This window comes from Phodopus roborovskii, unplaced genomic scaffold, assembly GCF_943737965.1.
Source record: "Phodopus roborovskii unplaced genomic scaffold, PHOROB, whole genome shotgun sequence".
Taxonomy (NCBI): Eukaryota; Metazoa; Chordata; class Mammalia; order Rodentia; family Cricetidae; genus Phodopus; species Phodopus roborovskii.
This window is the reverse complement of record NW_026126407.1, coordinates 35,212,491-35,234,530: the sequence shown is the minus strand read 5'-3', so window position 1 is coordinate 35,234,530 and position 22,040 is coordinate 35,212,491. Positions and strand designations below refer to the sequence as shown.

The following is a 22,040-nucleotide window of genomic DNA, read 5'->3' as shown; positions in this document are numbered from 1 at the left end:
AAGCTGCTTAAGACACAAAGGTTGTGGTTCAGTCCTTGCCTAGTATGCCCAAGGCCCAGTCCCTAGAACTGGGAAAGGGAGTCAGGATTCTAAGAGAGGAAGGTGAATTTAACAGTGTTATAAATCCACAGTGTCAGTAAAAAAAAATTAATCAATGGTGAGCTGTATACAGGCTCACATGAATATGAATTTACTGTATAATATCCCTAAGTATGGCTGAGCCTCTGGAGACTCCACCAGTGGACAAGTACCCAGGTGAAAGTCACCATATGCTGTGGGTGTAGATACAGGAAATGGTGGAAATGTAAGTGGAGGCATTGGGGACACTAAGATTACAGGACTGACGGGAACTTCTGAAAGTCTCAAGACAAAGTCTAAACCAAGATGTGAAAACTTAGAAGCTGGAGACAAGCACACAGCTGAGGATGTTCCACATAACTAAGACAGCAGAGTAGCTTCAAGTGATCTGTTGCACAATATCTTGGAGCTTCATGGGTGTAACTGCTGGACTTTGCTGAGCGATCCTAGTGGAACCCTCCACATTTGCCAGAGTTACACTTTTCTGAATTCTGGCATAAGTGGGTTACTTATTTAAGATGAGTCAAACAGGAAAAGACTTCATTAGACTTGTGGGTTCAGAATCAGTGACCTTGAATGAAACCAGAACTGCTTCTGTTGCTGTTATGGGAACACCATTAACAACACAGCTCCCAATTGTCACAGAAAGCTTTTATTAACACAGGAACTCAGGAATGCTAAAGCCCCTGCAGTGCAGCCTCTGAGAGTATGAGCGGGAGGGGCAGCAGGAGGGGACCCTGTCCAGTATGTATGGTCATCACCCAACTGACAGGCTTGCGTGGTTAGGGAGAGGCTTTAGCTGGATAGCACATGTGTGTCTCTAGGAGTCAACCTTAACAAGCAGGCTTCTCTCAGACAAGACAAAAAACAAAACAACAAAAAACAAAAAGCCAAATCCAGGGACAGCAGCTGCATAGACACCACCTTAAAATGGAAATTAATGAGGCTCATTACATCAGGAGGCACATTCCACCCTGATCATAAAATGAGAGCAAAAAAAGGTGGCTCAGGATCTATTACACAGCCTTCTTAAATAAGATGCTTTTAAACATTAAACACCTGCAGGGTCTTGACCCTTGTGAACAGTTCATGGCCTCCTAGTCAGCCTTTATGACTACTGTTCTGTTATCTATTATTATTATTTGGATTCTGAACAAAATTGATGGAGTAGGAGCCGGTAGATGAATCCTGCTTGATCTGGAAATTTTCTGTGGAGAGCCCAAAAGGTCGAAGAACCAAGTTGCCAAGATCTTTTAGTTTACCTGTAATATAAAAACAACTTACATGAATGCTGGAACAAGCAAGCAGGAAGATATCAGTTGACTTTGTCTCTAGTCACAAAAGTATGAATACACTTGCTTTCATAACCTGACACTTTCTGGGAGGGTTCACAGGTGCCATCATATCACTCCACTCCTGAGTGACATGGGAGCTTGAGGTACTTCAGGCTCCCTCCAAGGGAGATCAAAGACTCCTGTCAGGCTGGCTAGAATTACCAAAGGACGGGGGCTCCAGCATGAGTGCTGCATGAAGGTGCTGTCAAGCCTGGTGTTTAGAGCTGTGAGGACAGCAGCCCCCAAATTAACCTACCTGCTTCAGGAAAACAGCAATAGCCACCCACTGAATTCATGTCTCTACTGAGCCTTGGCCTTCTGCATTTCCAAACACACTCTTTAAGTCTCCTACTCAATCTCCCTCCATAAGGCTCCTGGTATTTCTTGGGGGAGACAAGATTTTGTTCATTTGCATAGTGCCATCAACCTCAGTAGTTCAGTGTCTACTGACCCAGCTTTAGGCTTAAGTCTTTTATCACTTAGGTAATGAAGACATACCACAAACAAGGATTCTTAAGCTGCTCTAAGACAGAAGAGGCCCATGGAGCTTGTGTGTTCAGATGGAACTTCCAGGAGCTCTTGGGGATTTATGGGATAGCGGATAGAATTTTAAAACTGATGTTTGGAAAGTCCTGACAGGGATGGGTGAATACAATGTTTTAATGCTTTGAAACTGTTAACTTTTTTCCAATGGATATAAGGATGAGGGTAGATGGGAAGAGACATCTTAGTCCTCAGAGCTACATGTTCTTTCCTGTGCTCTCAGCCAGCAACATTTGCCACCCAGAGTCCCCAACCAGAAGACTGAGTGAAGAACTTGTAAAGTCTCATGGTCTTCTCAACGGAAACTTCTGGACTTCATCTGGAGAGCTGAATGTATCTGAAGAGCTTATCCACTCTCAGAGACAGCTCCCAGCTGTGGTCATTGAGCATCACTAACACAAACTTGGGGTACCTACACTCCCAAACACCCAAGACACTGGAGCCATAGGGACAGATATTTGGGTGGGGTATCACAGCAAACAAAAATCGAGCCCGGTGTTCCCAGGGAATTCCTATTTCACAAATAGCATCCCCAACTCCCTGAACTCCAGCAGTCCATTCTGAGGTGGTTAAAGCAGGCAAGAAGGAAGGGGGAGGAAAAAAAAAAAAAAAAAAAAAAAGCCACCTGAACATAACAAAATGTCATTATTGGGACAGGCATGGTGAAACAGGCCTGCAATTTCAGCACTAAGGCTTAGGCTGAGGAAGAACTGCCATGAATTCAAGCTAGCCTGGGCTGTGAAGTGAGCCAATGGTATGCCATCACACTCTATAGTACAGTGTTCTTAGGAACCAATGATTGTTTTCAGGCTGGTCTGTACTGAAGGAAATGTGTTCTTTGAGTGCACAAAGACTATCCCAAGTAAGAGGGAAGTACTCAAACTTCTCTAGGTCCTCATTTGCCCCATTGGCTAAAGGACCTGCCTACACAAGGACCTTTGAACTCTATGCTTCTCCAAATGCAGAGGAAACTAAACAATATCAGCATACTCAAACCAAGGCCAGCCTAGCCTAGGGATAGATCAGATGGAAGCTACTCAGGCTGCTGGTGGCTTTGCTGAAACTGCAGTGGAGGACTCCCTGAGCTGACAGTAGAGACAAGAACAGAACAGGATTAAGTCTGCACAGTTGCAGAGACCTTCTGGTGGATTAATTCACTTAGCATGTACAATGTGCATGCAAGCAGCTCCTTGTGTTAGTACAAATGGAGCAAAATGAGCACAGTGTGCTCTACACGGCGACATAAATTTAAGAATTTAATGGAAGGTAAGACATAGGCAGAGATGGTGAGCCATACATCCAGTGGGTGGAGAAGATGACAGGAGGCTGTATTCTGTATTCTGGTCCTGAGCCAGTGGCCTGTAGCTGTTATACTACAGGAGTCCCCTGACAGTCTGAAAACTTTGTTCTCAAAGGAATACAACAACACATACAGTGGACTCAGTCTTTAGTGTCTGAAAAAGTCACCTTTTGCTGTCTGTGATGATGGCAGAGAAGTAGCTAACGTAGATGAAGACTGCTTAATACACACAACCACATATACTTTTCTGTTGCTATTTAGACTACTGTCAATGTTCAGAGGCTAAAGCAGCCTCCTCATCCCCAAGGCAGCCTATCTGCCATACCTGTCCCTGGCTGCTAATGCTATGTCTCTCTTACCTTGACAGTAATCAGATTTCCTTATTCCCTCCTGTAGTGAACCTGGCACCTTCATCCTAGACGTGCCAACATGTCCATGTAAGGTAGGACCTTATGGCACAGTTCAAACCTGCTTGTATTAACAAGGCTCTTTAGGACTAGAGATCCAGCTCTGACTAATCTTAGTTCTCTGACTCAAAGCAACATTCTGTCACAATAGCCCAATTGATTCATTATGTAAACACTCATTTGAAGAGCCTGACCGTGTATGAGACAGTCTAACCCGAGGATAAGCAGGAACGCTGTTCTTTGCTGTGGCTACAGTACAAAGAGGGAGAGATGAAACCCAGTGACTGATGGCTTCAGGAGATGCCTCTCAGTTGAGCCAAATTTCCGCCCGATGCTTCTGTGGTATGGCCACATCCTACTCTGGCTCATAAGCCCTCACCTGAGCTGCTTCTGCACATCTCCCCTCCTCACTGTATGCCCCAACTGCCACTCCCACTCTTGCCCCATTTTGTGTGTGCATGTGCACAGGTGTGCAAATAGAGAGCGGAGGACAACAGCGAGTATCTTCTATTTCCATCTATTTTTCCAGACACGGTCTATCAATGAACCTGGAGCTCTCCAAATCAGTAAGAGCAGCTGGCCATTCAGGTCAAGGTACCCCCCTGTCTCTGTCTCCGCAGTGTTATGATTATAATATGGGTAATGGGGCTCTGCACTCAGGCTCTCTGAGTGATCTCCTCAGCCTCCTTCCTTACTATTTATCTCATGTACTTCTCATGTCTTCTCAGCACTCAAGGGACATGTCGGACCATTTTCAAACAAACCCCCTTCATTCTGACATTACTGGCTGTAGTAACTACACATGAAATGAACTTAAAACCTTAAGAGGAGATTATGCTATGGAAGAAATGCAACTGTTTTATGAAATTACCATGTGAAAGACAGGTAGAAATTTTGTTCCTAAAAATGCTGACCCCTTCTCAAAGCTATACTGCACTTCCTGAAATTCAAAACAGCTGAGCAGGGCCCCATTCCTAGTATTTCTGCAAAGAAGCATTCTCAGCCAGCCAGCCAGCCACCCATCCACACACACATATACCAGTCTCAACGACATGCATGCACGTATAAGCACATACCTCAGAAAGAGTCCAAGCTGCTATATTGTCTATATCAATAAAAACACTGATGGTACTACACTAGTTCTTCTGGCTATTATGATCAAGAAAAAGGAAAGGAAGCAAACTTACCTAACATTTCTTCTTTTAATCTTTCATTACGTTCTTCAATTTGCTTAGGTAATCTCTGGGGGGGGGGGGAGACATAAGCATCTGGTGAAAAATTCTTATTTAAATCTGAGAAGTGCTTAAAAGTTGATATTTAAAAGAGAGAGAGAGAGAGCAGTTAAGTAAAAAAAAAAAAAAAAAAAAACAAAAAAAAACAAAAAACAAAACACTGATGTTGCAAATGACTACAACAGAGGAAGAGTCTTGTCAGGTTTACCACTGTATTCTCCATTATACCCAAGTCCTTTCTTTTTTCTTTTTCTTTTTTTCTGTGTGTGTGTGTGTGTGTGCCAGTTACCTTGGTTTTTTTTTTTTTTTTTTTTTGTCTTTTTTGTGTTATTTTTTTTTTTTCTTCCCGGAGCTGAGGACTGAACCCAGGGCCTTGCGCTTGCTAGGCAAGCGCTCTACCACTGAGCTAAATCCCCAACTCCTACCACTGTATTCTCAGTTCATTCTTTAAGATTTTTTTTGTTTTGTTTTGGAGACAAGGTGTTGTTCCATGCTGGACTTGAATTTATGGCATTCTTCCTGCTTCAGGCTCCCAACTGCTGGGATCACAGGCACGTGTGTACCCAAACACTGGGAATGTATTAGGGTAGTTATACAAATTAATGGATTGCATTTTAAAGTAGATCATGCACTTTGACCATATTCACTTTCAATTATTTCTCTCATGTGTTGTGTGTTGATAAATAAGAGAAGTAACTTAATAATAGAACAAATAAGTCCATTTTTACAAGCCTCCACTCCCAGTCACCTCTACATGATCAGTTCTCTTAAAATAACATTTATTTTCGTGTGTGTGTGTGTGTGTGTGTGTGTGTGTGTGTGTGTGTGTGTGTGTGTGTGTTATGCCAGGAGGCCAGAAGAGAATGTGGGATCCTCTAGCTGGAAGTGTTAAGTGGTTGTGAGCCACCTGCTGTGGATTCTGGGAACTGAACTGGGTCCCCTCTCTGCAAGAGCAAGAAATACTCAAAACCACCTAGACATCTCTTTAGCTCTCAGTCCTTTTAAAATTATATTTGTGTGTGTGTCCGTCAGTATGTGTATCAAAAAACAAATTCTGGAACCAGTTTTTTTTCCTGTCATACAGAGATTATTCCCCAGAGTTCATCTCAGGGCATCAGGTCTGGCAGCAAGCACCTTTTAACTGCTGAGCAGTCTCATCGCATCCTCAGTTCTGAACAGTGTTTAGACCAAAGTTTGGTCTTACTCACCAATAAAAGTTTGGTGAGTAAGTCAATTGGTGTACACACTGTAATCCCAGTACTGGTGAGACACAAGCAGAAGGATCTCTAAGAGTTGTAAGCTAGTCTGGTTTACATAAAGAGTTACCACTAACCAGAGCTACATACTAACACTTTGTTAAAAAAAAAAAAAAAAAAAAAAAAAAACTTCAAAATAGGGCTGGAGAGATGGCTCAGAGGTTAAGACTGGCATGCAGATAGAACACACACACACACACACACACACACACACACACACACACACACACACACACACACACATATATAGTATAAATAAATCTTAAAAAACAAAAACAAACAAACAAACAAAAAACCCCAAAATAAGGGGTGGTAAGATGATGAGTGTGAGATCAACTTGGGCTAGAGTGAGACACTATCTCAGACTATACAAAAGGGTAGTTCATAATCACACATTAACTCCATTTCTAGAGGGTCTGATGTTTTCTTTTGACCTCCACAGCCACTGAGCACCATGTGGTATATACATACTTACCATGCAGACAAAGCATGCATACACACAAAATAAGATAAAATTTTAGAAGACACACTCACTAATGTGTGTGTTACTATATGGAACAAAATAGTCCTAATACAACAAAGAAAAGCTTTTATAGGCCACTTACTGTTTTTGCTTATTTTTTTGAGATAGGGTCTTTATATGTTTCTTTTGCTCCAGTGCTGGGATTACAGGAGTGTGCTGTCATGCTGACTCATGACATTTTCAGAGTGGAGATCAAATGATACATGGTTCCAGTGAATAAGTAGCCATCGCTAAGATCTATCTCCCATATATTTTGGTGATCACGAAAACAGAATTTAGTTGTATTCCAAAAGACTGAAACAGAATTTTTTTGGGGGAGGGAGCAGGTGGCAGGGGAGAGACAGAGATGGGTTTCTATTATATAGCTATTGCTGACCTGGAACTTGTTATATAGTTCAGGCTGGCTTTGAACTCACAGAGATTCATATGTCTCTACCTCCTGAGTGCTGGAACTAAAAGCATGCACCACTGTACCCAGCCCGAGAAAATACTTTAAAATTTGTTTTACCATACAAGCTTCTCTTGCTTGATGTATTGATGGATCTTTTTCTAATATCACTTTATAATCTTCCAGTGCTTCATCTAGTTTGTCTGTTTTCTCATACAACTCTGCTCTCCTCAATATTGCACGGATGTAGCTGGGATTTAACTGAATTGCTAAAAAGAAAAGAAACAGTTATCACAAGAAATGGTCCTGAGACCTTTGGAAGAGCCCTCATTCATTGCTGCTGGGACAGATTAATACAGCCACTATGGAACTCAGTTTGGAGATTCTTCAAAAAATTAAAACTAGAACTAGCATATAACCCAGCTATTCTATTCCTCTCCTAGGCATATACCTAGAGAGTTCCACATCCTACTAGAGAGATAGGCACATTAGTGTTTACTGCTTCTCAATTTATGATAGCACAGAAATGGAACCAAGCTAGATTCCCATTAACAGACAAATGGGGATTTAAAATATAGTACATGTATAAACTGGAATATTATTCAGCTGTAAAGAAAACCTCAGGAAAATGAATGGAATTAGAAAGTATAATATTAAGTGAAGTGATTTGAACTCAGAAAGAAAAAAACCCTGCACATTCCCTCTATACATAGATTCTAGCGTATGATGTATATATGTAGATATCTAAGCAGCTGTGAGTGTGAGTTCAGCAACTAAGATGCTCAATGAGTCACACAGATAGGTAATTTGAAGGCTACTGGAGGTAAATTCTGTTCCACATTTGAGTTCTGATGCTACGGTAGCTTCAAATGTTTTCCCATGTTGACTATATAATAGGCTGAAATTCCATTTGAAAGTATGCTCACTCTAAGATGATGCCCACACAGTGCCTCCGAAAATGCCATCCCATAAACTGCTTCTTTAAAAGCCCCAGTATGAGAGGACTCGTCTGAGTACACATCCAACCCTGCTTGTCTAGCTGAGGGAATGCTCAGAAGTTTTACCTTTGCTGCAGTCATTGATGGCCATTTCCTTCTTGTCCTGTAAGGAAAGATAACATTAACATATTTTATTCCTCTAGTTTCATATCAAGGGCTCAAGCTCCCATTACTATGAGGGTTGAGTATGAAGATAAAGAATGTGGGTTTGGAGAGACTGCTCAATGCTGAAGATAAGAGCACTTGCTGTTCTTGTAGAGGACCTGGGTTTGGTTACCACTACATGGCAGCTCTGCTGTATTTAGAGTTCCAGGAGATCAGATACCCTCTTCTAACCTCTGAGAGCATCAGGCATGCATACATATGACATATATACATACATGCAAGCACTCTACACACACACAAAATAAAAATAAATATTAAAAAAAGAATACTGTTCAAGGATATCCCATGAAAATACATGTAACTTCCAATATAAAGCTCATCTGAGCATGTCTCTGAAAGCCTCTTGGTAACAAATGTACAAGTGCTTTCTTTGCTCACCTAAGATGTAGCAAGACAACTTACATTAGAATGTCAACAGAGAAAACTCTGTAGCGAGTAAACCAGACTGACTCACATCTAAAGTGGAACCATCAGGTCCATCTACAGGGGCAGTGTCTGTTACAAACCTTGACTTACCCACTGATAACAGAAATATAAACAAGTTAATTAAACAAAGCACCTGATTTAACGCCTGACTCTAGAAACATAGCTGGATTCTGGTTCCAGCTCTGACACAGCCATGTTACTTTCCTTCTGTAGGTCTCAGTTTCTCATGTCATTTACCAGTAGGCTGAACTGGATGATCAATAACATGCCTTCAACTTTAAATGCCTTTTGTCCAAATTAGTAGTATAATATCATGGAAAAAGGTTGGTTTACGTAACTGTTCTACAACTGTAATGATCACTTTAGCAAATACTGAACATTTCACAGAACATTCTAGAGCAGCATCTAAACTGTGTTCTAGGATGGATGCTTGATTGGTTGTTAAGTATGAAGTACTCTTTCAGAGTCATGGTTTGAAGCCACTGTGGGCTACAAAGGAAGACTCAGTCTGGTTGGTTTTTACTCCCCCCCCCCCCATACAAAGCTATTGCATTTTTAAATAGTTAGATATTTTGGTGTGGGATATCAGTGACTATATATGCAAATTATAGACTTAAGCTGCAGCTTAACTCTGACAAGCTTAAAAGCCCTGTTCATGTGAATGAAGAGGTGGCTTTAGAAGGGAAGGTCAGAATCATTACTTTATAAGGAAAATAACTAGTTTAGCATATCTTCTTTTGTCAGTCATTTCCCACAGTCATTTCAGTTGCTCTGACATGCTGGGCTCTTAGGCTGCTGTACCACTCTAGGCTCCATGTTTGCATTTATGCTCTTGCATACTAATGTTATGCTTTGCTGTAATCTTTGTCCCTGAAACTGTGCATATTAATGATCCTTGGTCTTTCAAGCTGTAGTAACAGCACATAAGCAAGGAAATGCAGGAGCCCAAAGAAAGATGGTTGTTTCCTGCAACTGCAAAATCATGACATTAAAAACCTTAACATAGTTGGACCATGTAAAAAGCACAACCAATGAACAGGGGAAGTGAACTGTAAACTCGTGGATGGAAAAACTAGATGTATATGCATGGACAATTAACTTTTGAAATATTTTCCTTTATTGTAAGCTAACTTACACTACATACAATATAAAGCCATAGTGGAAAATGGCTTAGGCTTTGTGATACATTTGGAGATTGAATGTCTAGTTAAAGTTTGCTATCTTGGGTCAGCATTATTGATAGTACATATCATTTTAATAAACCTAATTTTAATTATCAATAAAAATAATAAGTAAGCAAGGTGTTGGTGGCGCATGCCTTTAATCCCAGCACTCAGGAGGCAGAGGCAGACAGATCTCTGTGAGTTTGAGGCCATCCTGGTCTACAGAGCTAGTTCCAGGACAGGCTACAAAAAAATACAGAGAAACCCTGTCTCAAAACCAGCCAACCAACCAACCAACCAACCAACCAACCAACCAACCAACCAACCAACCAACCAAAACAAAACAAAAAAGACGTAAAAACATTCTGTAATCAGGTTTCATCAAAGTAATCAATACAATGAAACAATTATTTGCTCAGGCCTGGAATTCATCAAGTAAGCTAAGTTCACCAGTTAGAGAATCCCAAGGATCTGTCTGCTTCCCTGCTCTGGTATTTTAAGCACATGCCATAATACACAACTTTTCTCTTAGGTTCTGAAGTTAGAATGTGGGTTCTCATGCTTACTAGGCAATCACTTAACTGAGTCATTTCTCCAGCTCTCTAATTATCTAGGTCTTTTATGGACTTAGAACTTGGAACCTGGAACTTAGATGAAGGAAGACTATCTCTTTGTTTTTTTCTTTTCTTTTTTGAGACAAGGTTTTTATGTCCTAGTTGTCCAGTGTAACCAGGCTGGCCTTACACTTAAAGAGCTCTGCCTGCATCTGCCATGAGAGATCTGGGATTAACAGCATGTGTCACCACAGCCCAGCAGGAAGACTCTATCTAAAAAATGAAAAGGAAATCTTGTAGAAGAGAAATGAGCATAATTTTTTAAGTTCATTTCTTCCAATTTCCAATTTATCAGATTTCCATAAGCTGAAGACATGTCACCAAATGACTTTGTTTTATAAAGTTTTGAAACAAGAAAACCCCTTTATATTAAATGTACACTTGTGATAATGCACTTTATTTTTCCAAAAGCTTCTATTATGATTTTTGTGTGTGCACCACCTATATTCCCACTAGCCAGAGAATGATGTTGTCTGTTTTTCTTTACCACTCTCTGCCAGTGGTCAGCAAGTCTTAGCAATCCTGTCTCTGCAGTCTTACAGTGCTGGGTTCCAGGCATGCTCATGGCTACACCAGCTTTTTATGTGGGGTGCTGGGATATGAAGTCAGGTCCTTCACAGCCCCAAGCCATCCTCCAGCTCCCTTGAAGAAGCTATAATTAGGATGCAGTACATCTTATCATTAGTTGGCCTCTTCAGTAGAGGAATCTGGCATTTGACTCACTGCAAAACCCTTAGTTTAAAAGATGAGAATAAGCAAACGTATATATGTAAATCAATATAGTTATATACAAAGTCAGCAGTGTTAAAAAACTTAAAGCCCTTTGCTTCCTTTAAAAAGCCCATTCTTTTCCAGATTAGCTAGCCAGATCTAGAGAAGAAGCTACTAAAGCCAGATTGCCTTTTACTGCCTTCAGAAAAAAATGTGGGGTCTGACCCAGTCAGCAATGCTACATAGCCTATAAACCTGCCTTTCTGAAGTTCTTCTCGATTAATTAACAATTTATGGTTGGGTTTTTTTTTTTTTTTTTGTTATTTATTTTTTCTTTTTGTGAGGTGGGAGTGGAGTGTTACTCTGTAGCCCAGGTTTACCTGGAACTCCTGATAATCCTCCTGCCTTATCCTCCTGGTGTCTTCTCAATTTTTAAGCCTCTAATTTTAGGTTTTTCTTTAAACCCTGTGACAGTTAATCTTGATTGTTGGCTTGGTAGGATTTAGTACTACCAAAGAAAATAACCTCTGGCACATCTGTGAAGGAGTTTCTAGACTGGGTTAACTGAAGTGTGAAGACCCATTCTACATATGTGCTGTGGTCCTGGACTAAATGAAAAGGAAAAAGCTAGCTGAGCACCAGCATTCATCATTTCTTACTTCCTGACTGTAGATGCAATGTGACCTCATGCTCTGGCTCCCATGCCTTCCCTGTACATCCTGAAGCTGTGAGCCAAAGTAAACCTCCTTCCTTAAACTGATTTTTCTGGAATTCAGTCTTGGCAATAACAAAATTAACTAATACAAAATTAACTTGTACAAGTATTAACAGGTATAATTAATTAACAAATCTTATTAGTACTATCAACACAGCATTGACACATAATGTTTGCACTTCTGTGTACTCCAGCCTTCTTGCTCTGCTATACCGTCCTTACTAACGTGGAATACAAAATACTTTTCCCTGACACCTATTTTGCACTTAAGGATGCCTTTCATCTCAAGTGTCAGCCACTTCTCCCAGTGTTCATATTTTTAACAGAAAAACCAAAGTCTTAGAAACAAGCATCTTTTAAACTAGTACTTCCTTGAGCCTCTGAGTCTTGATATTCCAGAAGCTTAAAAGCAGCAGCTGCAGTTATTCTGGGATGTGCACTACTTGGCTTCCTGCTTCACTAACCTGCCCTAGTTAGTGAACTTGTCAGCCCGCCTTCATGAAAGTATTCACTGCTACTTTAATAAGGATTGTTAAAGCAAGTCTTAGTTAAATTATTCTAAGTATTTTTCTACATACTTTTCACCAGGGAAATGCATGCGTACAGAAAGAATAGCAACTTGAAGCCCCTGCACTAGTTTTGGAGAGAAATGACCCTAGGGACAATGAAAGATCATGTATGACCTATGGAGAGATAGAAGATCATGCATGAGCCTACAAACATTGGGGATCATGCACTTAGGGGAAAACCAACAGCTCATACCTGTTTCATCCTTGCAGCAGCTCTATTTGAAAACAGAACAGACCGATCTTTCTGGAAACAGGATGGGCACATCTGAAGGGCTTGACTGTAAGAACTCTCAGCTTCTATGTAATCTGAGGATAATACATAAGATGGAGCAGTCATTATAATTTTATTTTGTCAGATCTCAATGCAGTTTCCTACTCACAGGGCCAAAGTTTCTAATGAAAAGATTACTGCCCTAGGTTATTAGGTTTTAAGCATCATTTCCCCCTTTTTTCTTTCTGTAAAGAAATAGTGTCTGCTCTTTGCAATGGTACCAGGCATGTGTTTAGTAAACTGCTGAACACGCTGTCAGTCAAGAGACCTCAATGCTCAGAGCAGCAGCATGCCCTAGTTATTAGGCTTCCACTTGGTTCAGCAATTTAGAAAAGAAATTTCCAAAGGGGTTTAAGGAACTGGATAGGTTAAAGACTAAAATTCAAGGTCCATGAGTCAAGGTGCAAAAGATATTTTTAAGGTGTGGGATGTAGCTCAGTGATATGTTTGACCAGGATGTACACAGTCTTGGCTCAGTCCCCCCCCCCCCCCCCACTCAGCACTGGGAGTGGGAAGGGGGAAACTATTGCTTCTGGTATTAAAAAAAGTAAATCTTAGCTGGGGGGGTGTTGACACTTGCCTTTAATCCCAGCATTTTGGAGGTAGAGGCAGGCAGTTCTCAGTGAAGTTCAAGGGCAGTCTGGTGCCCTTGACTTCCAGGACAGCCAGAACTGTTACACGTAGAAACTCTGCCCTGCCTCCCTCACCCAAAGTAAACTAGGGCCATGCCTTTAATCCCAGCATGAGGGAGATAAAGGCAGGTGGATATCTTTGAGTTCAAGGTCAGCCTGGTCTACATAGTGAGTCCCAGGTCAACCAGGGCTACAGTGTGAGACCCCCATCTCAAAAACAAGCAAACAAACAAAAAGCACACACACATACACACACCCCAAAACAAAAAATAAACCAGCTGGGTGTTGTAGCACATGCTTTTAGTATAGGAGACAGGTGGATCACTGAGAGTTGAAGGACAGCCTGGTGTGCATAATGAGTTCTAGCTCACCCAAAGTTAACATAGCAAGACCTTTTCTGGGGGGAAGTGGGGAGGGAGAGAAAAATCATAAGAAAAAAAAAAATTAAACTAAAAAGCCATGAGAGGAAAACTTGAGAGCTCTTCATTCTTAGGCAGGTGCACTTTGCAAATGTGACAGACTGCATAATACCGAGTATGTTATTGAAATGAACTCCTAAAGTATTCTTAAGCAAACATAGAAAATGGAAAGAAACAAAGAACACTGCTCAGGTTTGACTGCAGCTTGCTCCTCCAATGTTTCATGCATTGGTGGAGAAGATCTGCAAAAATAAGGTCTCCTGGTAGGTCCTTAGGTGAGTGCTGGTGCTGCCCCAGGAGGGGAATCAAACAGCTGTAGTATATTAGAGTGAGTCTGTACCACAGGAAGTTGTTACAAAGCCTGAGCCTCATATCCCCAATCCTCTCCCCAAGTTCCTGTGTGGTTTGAGATGTTATCCCTTCCTCTTGCACACATTCCCGACATCTGGCAAGGGACCCTCACCAAAGCAGTCACTGTGTTTTTTGACTTTTAGCCTCCAAAACTATAAGGTAAATAATCCTGTTTCCTTTATGAAGTTAGTCTACTTCCAATATTTTGTTACAAGAATTAAAATCTAACAATCACAGAAAAAGCACATGAGAGACAGGAAGATGGATATGGTGGCAAATACACTCCATTATTGGGAGGCTAAGGTAGGAGTAGCACAGCCTATCCTGGCCTAGAGAGTGGGATCTTGTCTCAAAACAAAACAAAAAAACAAAACAGAAGGGAAAAACTAAACAAACCCAATGACAGCAATTACTTCTCTTGCTGGAAGACAGCAAATGGGGATTGCGATGATATTGTTACAGCAATACATTAAGGTTATGGTTTTCAAAGACAGTAGCTAAAGAGTTTTCTCCCTTATTTCTGGATTCAAAACTGAATTAGAGAAAAAAACAAACAAACAAAAAACCCAACAACTGTGCAGGTGCAGGATCCTCATGGTAGCTACCCTTTGCTACTGTTCTATGGTGTGTCTGGACTGTGAAAGGACAAGGGTTGGGCAAGTACACACCAGCCCAGTGCAGATCTCACCTCCTCTCTTAAACTGTTCATTCCCCTGCTCCTTTAGTTTAGTGCTCTCTTCTCTTCTTTTCTGAAAGAGATCAAAGAGTTACACAATTTCTCACAATATTATAAATGAAGCGTGGTGGCTCATACTGTAATTCCAGCATTCAGGAGGCTGAGGCAGGAGGGTGATGAGAAATTGAGGCCAGCCTGGGTTATATTGAGACCCTGTGTCAAAATTCAAAACTTCAGCATGACTCTGCTTTGCTTTTAATAAATTTGTATCAAACACAAAGGCAGAACAAAGGCTAGCCTGCAGAGCAAAGATGCTTAATCTACTTCCTTCAAGGGAAAACCTGACACTGTGGTTGCTCTGAGGCCAACTGGAAGAACTATCTGGAGGCCTGCTTCCCACTCCTGGACAGTGTGGGTTTTGTTAGTTTGTCTGTTTTTTTAGCAGAGAACTAACTTTTATTTCTCTCCATTTCTTCACTGTAGTTGCCTGGACAGTGTTTTGTCCAACCCCCCTCCAAAAGCAAGCAAGCCAACAAAGAAAACAACCCACAGAAGCCTCTCCCCATCTCTTTAATCCTGAAGCCTGATTAAATAAAAACTCTAAAAGGGAAAAAATAATGTAAGCAAGCTATTTCCTGTAAAAGAGAAGCTTGAAACCTAAATAACTGGTACTTTCAAGATTAGAAGCCATACTTGGCTGTAGTGGCACACACCTTTAACACCAGCACTCTGAAGACAGAGGCAGGCAGCTCCCTGAGTTCAAGGGCAGCCTGGCTTAAAGAGTAAGTTCCAGGACAGCCAGGGCTAAAGAAAGAAACCCTGTCTTGAGAAAAATATTAGAAATAAAAATCTTTCTTCTCTGGAGAAAACCCATTAATATATTACTGAGGTCATGTCTTGTTAGATGCTGGATCAAACAGAACACCTGAATCTTGGTAAGGATGCTAAAAGGTAGGTGTAAACTGACACCACTCTTTAAGGCATCTGCTGTAGCCAGACCCAAATATCTGTATGTGTATAATCATTTCAGGATACAGCATGCCAGGAGTAGCACAGCATTTGCTTGGCACACTTGAGGCTCTGGATCTAACTGCCACCACCAAAAGTAAAAAGCAAACACACCCCTTTCCATAGGTAACCATATATTCCAAGAGAATACAGCTAAATGGGTGGCAGTGATGAAAAAACAAAACAAAACAAAACAAAACAAAAAACAAACTGTAACCCTAACACTAAGATTGTATATTCCCAGTACCCACAAGAGATAAGATTGTAATGTTCTCTAGTGTGTTGGTTACAGGTTTATAACCAATAAACCAGGGGCCCAAACCAATGCCCCTGATGAGTGATCCAATTTTCGATTGCTCAGAACAGAACTACCTTCTAACTCACAGCAACCCTCATGCCCTAGCCCCACCATGTGCTAGGATTACAGGTTGAACATCACACCTGGCTCCGAACTGCACGCTTCACCACAGAACTAAATAAAACTCAGCCTATCTTACCAACACAGTATTGCGCTGCTTACTGTCTTCTTCCACACACATCAGCTCATTTGTGCTCCCAAGACAATGAGAGGTGAGCATGGAGCTCTTTTTACAGATTAGAAAAGTCAAGACTCAGAAGTATCTTGTTTTTGCTGGATCTGGTTATACAAACCTGTAATTTCAGCTACTTGGAAGGTGGTTACAAGAGGATTATAAAGTCAAGGTCTCAATGGACTAGTGGTGCACGCCTTTAATCTCAGCACTGGCTGAGATCTCTTCCAGGAAACAAAGACAGGAAGACCCTGACAGATCCATGAGACTTGATGGCTAGCCAGCCGTAGCTGAATCAGGGAGCTCCAAGTTTGGTGAAAGATTGCACCTTTAAAGATAAGGCAAGGAAGGAAGAAACCTGATCCTGCTGTCCTCTGCACATGCAGAGCACACACACAAACTATTTGAGTATTTGTATTCCACTGAAATAATACAGCAATTTAAACTGCCAATTATTAGTACAAATTTCTGTCATTTTATTAGCATCAATATTTTAATCTTTTATTATATTTATTTGTTTAGTGTGGGAACATGAATGTCATGGGTCTCTCAAAGTCGGAGGACAAGGTGGGGGATTTGGTTTTCTCTTTCTATTATGTGGGACTCATCAGACTTGGCAGTAAGTGCCTTTACTGCTGAGTCATCTCAACTGGCCTAAAGTTTTTGTTTTTTAAGAAAAGGTGCTGCCCAGGCTGTCCTCAAGGTCATAACTCAAAGCAATTCTCCTGCCTCAACCATTTTTGTGTTGTGATTACAGGCATTGACCGGCACACATGACTATAGACAAGTTTTCTTTTGTATTTTAAAATAATTAGATTAATGCTGAAAATTTTCACTTTTTGACTTATCACAGGATGTTTTATCCCCAGTTACACCATCTCCTTACATCAGGTATGATACTCTCCTGTTCCCAATAAGCTACAAAAATCAACCATACATGCACTGAAAATAGTTCTTCCAGCTGGTTAATGATATTTTCACAAAAATTCTTATAACACTACCATAAAATAAATGGAAGCTAGTAGAGGGGTGGAGTGTGACTGAGTGGGAGGACACCAGCTTAGCATGCATGTGTAAGATCCTGGGTTTACAGGTACACACCATTGTGTCTGGCTGCTGTTCTGGTTTTTTGTTTTGTATTTTGAGACACATTAGCAAGAAATCTAACAGTTTAAACTGGACATGGTGAATGACTATAATCTCAGTTCCTGAAAGGTGGAGGCTGGAAGATTAACAGTACAAGGTCATCTTAAGCTACATAGTGTTTAATGTTTGAAGCCAGCCATGAGACCCCATCTCAAAATCCTCTCTACCTTATCTCTCAAAGATAACTTTCACGTTAATACCCATTTATTTAATAGTGAAATGTGTCTGTGAGATATATGCTAGCAATACCTGCATGCAGGAGGCTGAGGCAGAGGGATGATGAGTTAAAGACCTGGGCTACATTTCCAGGCCTTGTCACAGTAGTTTACGCCTGTAATTTCAGTACTTTGGGAGGCTGAAACACAGGGATCAGCAGGGTTGCCATAATTTGAAGCCAGACAGGGCTACATCTTAAGATCCTACCTCAAAACAAGCAAACCACCTCAAAGAAAGAAGGGGAAAAATGATTAAGAGATAAACTAAGGGTGCTTCATGATCACAGATGATGCAGCAGTAAAAGAATTAGTCAGATCCCTTTGCTGCTCCTCTAGCTGTCAGTGAAAACCCAGAAGCTCTGATGTGGGGAAGGGGGGACAAGATTAGACACCTGCCACACATGCCCATGACAACCTAATTTGTGGTCCTATATCCTTCCTGTCTAGTACTGTTATTAAGTTCATAGCATGCATATCTTATAGTAAGGCCGTACGTATCTCTTCCCTTCTAAAACTACAACAAAGTAAGGAATTTCCTTGTTTTGTGTTGTTGCTGGATCTCTCCTCAGCCTTGCTAAATGATACTTCATGTGAAATTCCAGGTTAATGATTCCTTATGGAACCTGAATCTGCCATATGGGTTATCTCAACCCATTCTTTTGGTCTTCTATCCCAAACAGAAAGCACTTTGGTGGCATAAACTACAATCTTCATTCAAGCTCTTTACAGATAACCTCAGACACATGGGAACTTGCCTGCCCACGTGACTTGTCAGGTAAAAAAGGAGGGCACCAGGAGGGCAAGAAAACCTTGCCCAGATGTCTATGGACAAGGAAGCTGAGAATGATGTTTTATTATTAAATGTTACACTACATTTTGGACTTTGGTCAAGGAGATCTAAGTTGGAGGAATCTGTTTTGCCATTTATTAGATGTGTGGTCTTGATCTTAACACCTGTATACACACACACACACACACACACACACACGTAATCTTAAAACAAGTATCATTTTAGCTTAATGGCTGCTACACTGTAGGTTTCCTTCACAATGTCTTCCTTGACACCATGCTCTACAGCCACAATGCTAAAAAGGTATTCAGGATTCATAAGTCATATTTTGTTAATAAGTGATTAAAAAGTACAACTCATAACACAGTTCTAAATAAGTTTACAAAAAGTTCATTACAGAAATTTCAGCCACTTACTTTGAAAGTAATCATTAAAAAAAAGATAAATTAGAAGGTGGCAACCAAGATGCAGGTTAGCAGTAGAGCACCTGCTGGCATTTATAAGGACTTGGACTGGGTCTTTACTGATACAAAACCCCCCAAACCCATACATCTGTGTAGATGCATGTTAGGCAGAACACACGAATTCTAAATACACAGGGAAAACCTAGCATCTTCTTTGTTCACTGAGTGCTCAGTGCTTCCCTGTGCTACTGCCTTACCTCAGATCTGTCACTGGGGAAGCAGTTAGGGACACAATGTTACTTGTCACAGATCAGGTGGTCTATTATACACTTTTTATCCTCAACCACTTTTTTTTTTTTTTTTTTTTTTTTTTTTAAAGTCAAGGGTTTCCCAGGTTAGTCTCGAATCTCTGGCATACTAAGACTGCATTGTTTGTATGTATGTATGTATGTATGTATGTATGTATTTATATTTAAGGTAGTTTGAACCAGGCTTTGGTTGTGCATGCATATCGTCATAGCACTAGAGATTCGAAGGCAGGAAGACTGGGAGTTCAAGTTCATCCTGGGCTACACCCTATCTTAGAAAGCAAGCAAACAAACAATGGATTAAAATTTTAAAAGAGTTTTAAGCTAGGTGGTCACGGTGGCTCAGGCCCATAATCTCAGCATTTAGGGGGGTAGAGTCAAGAGGATTGCTACAAGTTCATTCTATAGATTGAATTTTGGTTCAGCCAAGATGACACTGAGAGATCATATTTCCCAAAAGCAACAACAGAAGTGGCTTAAGAAGCAGGTTATACATCACATTTACCTGTTTCTCTTCTTCGGGCATGTTTTTTTCCAGTTCGATTAGGTATTCCTCATCGAGTTCAGAGGAACTAGACTCATCAGTGACTTTGTCCCCCATCATCTGTGCTCCTGGCTGCTCCTCTTCAAAGGAGGCACTACAATCATGAAAACATTCCTCTTCTCCATGGTCCTCCTGGCCGTGGACTCCATCATCCTTTAGTAGCTTGCTCTGGGAATGCTGGTCCTTGGGATCAGAGACCTGGGGGCTGGCTGAGTCTGCTTCCTGAGAATCTGTAACTTTCAAACCATTGACCAGATCTTCTGGAACCTTACAGTTCTCTGACTTCTCACCCATGCTGAGTTCAGGGAGGGAGGTAAGACTAAATGTCTGGAAAAAGGAAAAAAAAAAAAAAAAAAACAAAAACAAAACCAATGTGTTATGTAATGTTTGTTATATATGTATCTATGTATTCTTAAATTCTCACACCTAAACAAACCTCTGCATCTAATCCAAACATAACTTAACTGGAAATCATTATTTTAAAAAACAGGGTATCGCCTGGCAATGGTGGTGCATGCCTTTAATCCCAGCACTTGGGAGGCAGAGACAGGTGGATCTGTGTGAGTTTGAGGCCAGCCTGGTCTATAGATCGAGTTCCAGGATAGGCTCCAAAGCTACAGAGAAACCATGTCTTGAAAAACCAAAACCAACCAACCAACCAAACAAATAAATAAAAATAAGAGCAAGACACCACCAAGTGTGCTAGTCCATACTGGCAGTCATCATTTGGGAGAGGAGGCAGTAATCCAAGGTTATCCTTGGCTACATAGCAAGTTTGAGACTACCCTAGGTTACATGAGAGCCTGTATTAGTTCCTTCCCCCACCCCAAAATAGATTATAATAAGCCCACACTCAATGCCAATTATCATTTTAACTGATAGTTTTTCCTAGTTAAATGTGGTATTGGTCTTATAATGAGACTGATATCCCCACTTCCCACCGGTGCTGAAGAAGGAATCTCAGACAGTGCTTGTAACCACGGAGCCACACCCTCAATCCATACTCTAATAAAAGACTGACTTTAATGTGACCTCTACTACATCCTGCTGTTTGCTGAATAGCAAAAATTAAGCAGTAGCCAAAACAGTGGTAGGAAGAAAAAGAAAGGTTCTAATCTTTGTTCACAATAAATGACCAAGTCGTCAACTGGGAACAACGAAGTCCGTCTGGGCCACCATCGCCACCGGAAGCAGGAGAATAAGTTTCTTGTGAAGCCCAATATGGCATCTGTGCCCAAACTCTGCCGTCAACTAAACCGAAATGCAAGCAGTATAGCCTAATTGGCGAATTTTGGAAGGGGAGCCTTTGCACAGGAGTTTTCACAGGGATGCTCAAGGGGGTCAGGTCCAGGTATTGAGGGGCTGGTTCTCAACCCTTGCTGCGCAACTCTGCCGACCAGATCCTGACATCATTGGTCTGCGGTCGGGCAAGGGCACCTGTAATTTTTTTTTTTTTCCTAAGTGACCTGGGTGATTGCAGCCTATTAACCACCGTTGATCTAGAAACTGAGTCAGAACCACCCCTCCGGTCGCAGCAAAACGACGCCAATGACCCACTGTTAAGTCCGGATTCGTCCTAGTCCGTTCCAAGAAAAGTTAAGACGGAGGGGTCAGGAATGCGCAGGCTTCGCCTCTACGCGGATGTTGCTCCCCTCCCGGGTCTGAGTCAAGGTCTGGAAAGCGTCTCCCCGCGCGATCCCGTGCCTGTTCCCGGGCCACACTCCTCACCCCACGCCGCGAGACCCACGACGTTCTTCCCAAGCTCAAAGCTCCGCTTTCCACCACTCGGCCCTCGGAGACCTTCTACTTCCCCTCAGTCAGGTACACTTCCGGCCGCGCTCACTAATGGCGTCGTCGTTGGCAAAGCATTCTGGGAAATGTAGTGGCCAACTCCAAGAGAGTGAGGGGAAGTCGTTGTGTGACGTCACTGTACGGCTCAGCACTGTGAGCTGCAGCTACCATCTTGAGTTATGTCAAAACCTATTCAGCACAATTTTTTTTTTTTATTTTAAAAGAGAGTGCTCGTTGTTTTAAAAACGTCACTCTGGCGTTCCTTGTGCTAATAATGTGTAGAAGAATCCGAAAACAAATTTTATCCCCAAATAAACATTTCTCTCCAGTAGATCCCCTAAATGTCATTCAAGAGATCTGCTAGGAGAGTAAAAGTCTTATGACACTAACAATTGCGTACACTTTTTACCCATTTTCTCATGGTTGTACAGTGTTTTCCAGAGGCTGTCTTATTATATAGAGCAACATAAGGCATGCAAAAACAGGTAGGCGATTCCAGCTGCTAGGTAATCCCCTCTACCTGTGAGGTAAGA

General features: G+C 41.4%; 1 protein-coding gene across 1 annotated transcript; it reads right to left on the bottom strand.

Moving 5' to 3' along the window:
- Positions 1-712: 712 nt before the first annotated feature.
- On the bottom strand, positions 713-21,573 carry Ttc1 (tetratricopeptide repeat domain 1). The gene is made up of 8 exons (XM_051180909.1): positions 21,445-21,573; positions 19,678-20,043; positions 14,784-14,844; positions 12,616-12,728; positions 8,126-8,162; positions 7,182-7,330; positions 4,850-4,904; positions 713-1,340 (listed from the first exon to the last, which is right to left on the bottom strand). Exons 2-8 carry the CDS (start codon positions 20,008-20,010, stop codon positions 1,204-1,206), a joined length of 885 nt encoding a protein of 294 aa, XP_051036866.1. The 5' UTR covers positions 20,011-20,043; positions 21,445-21,573; the 3' UTR covers positions 713-1,203.
- Between the last annotated feature and the right edge of the window lie 467 nt (positions 21,574-22,040).

Excerpts from the sequence above, each read along its gene's own strand:
- Ttc1 (XM_051180909.1), bottom strand. The coding sequence starts at position 20,010 with ATGGGTGAGAAGTCAGAGAACTGTAAGGTTCCAGAAGATCTGGTCAAT. Across the intron at positions 14,845-19,677 it reads TGCCCGAAGAAGAGAAACAG|AAAAGAAGAGAAGAGAGCAC; the intron begins GTAAATGTGATG and ends GATCTCTTTCAG. Across the intron at positions 4,905-7,181 it reads AAGCAAGAGAAGCTTGTATG|AGATTACCTAAGCAAATTGA; the intron begins GTAAAACAAATT and ends CCCCCCCCCCAG.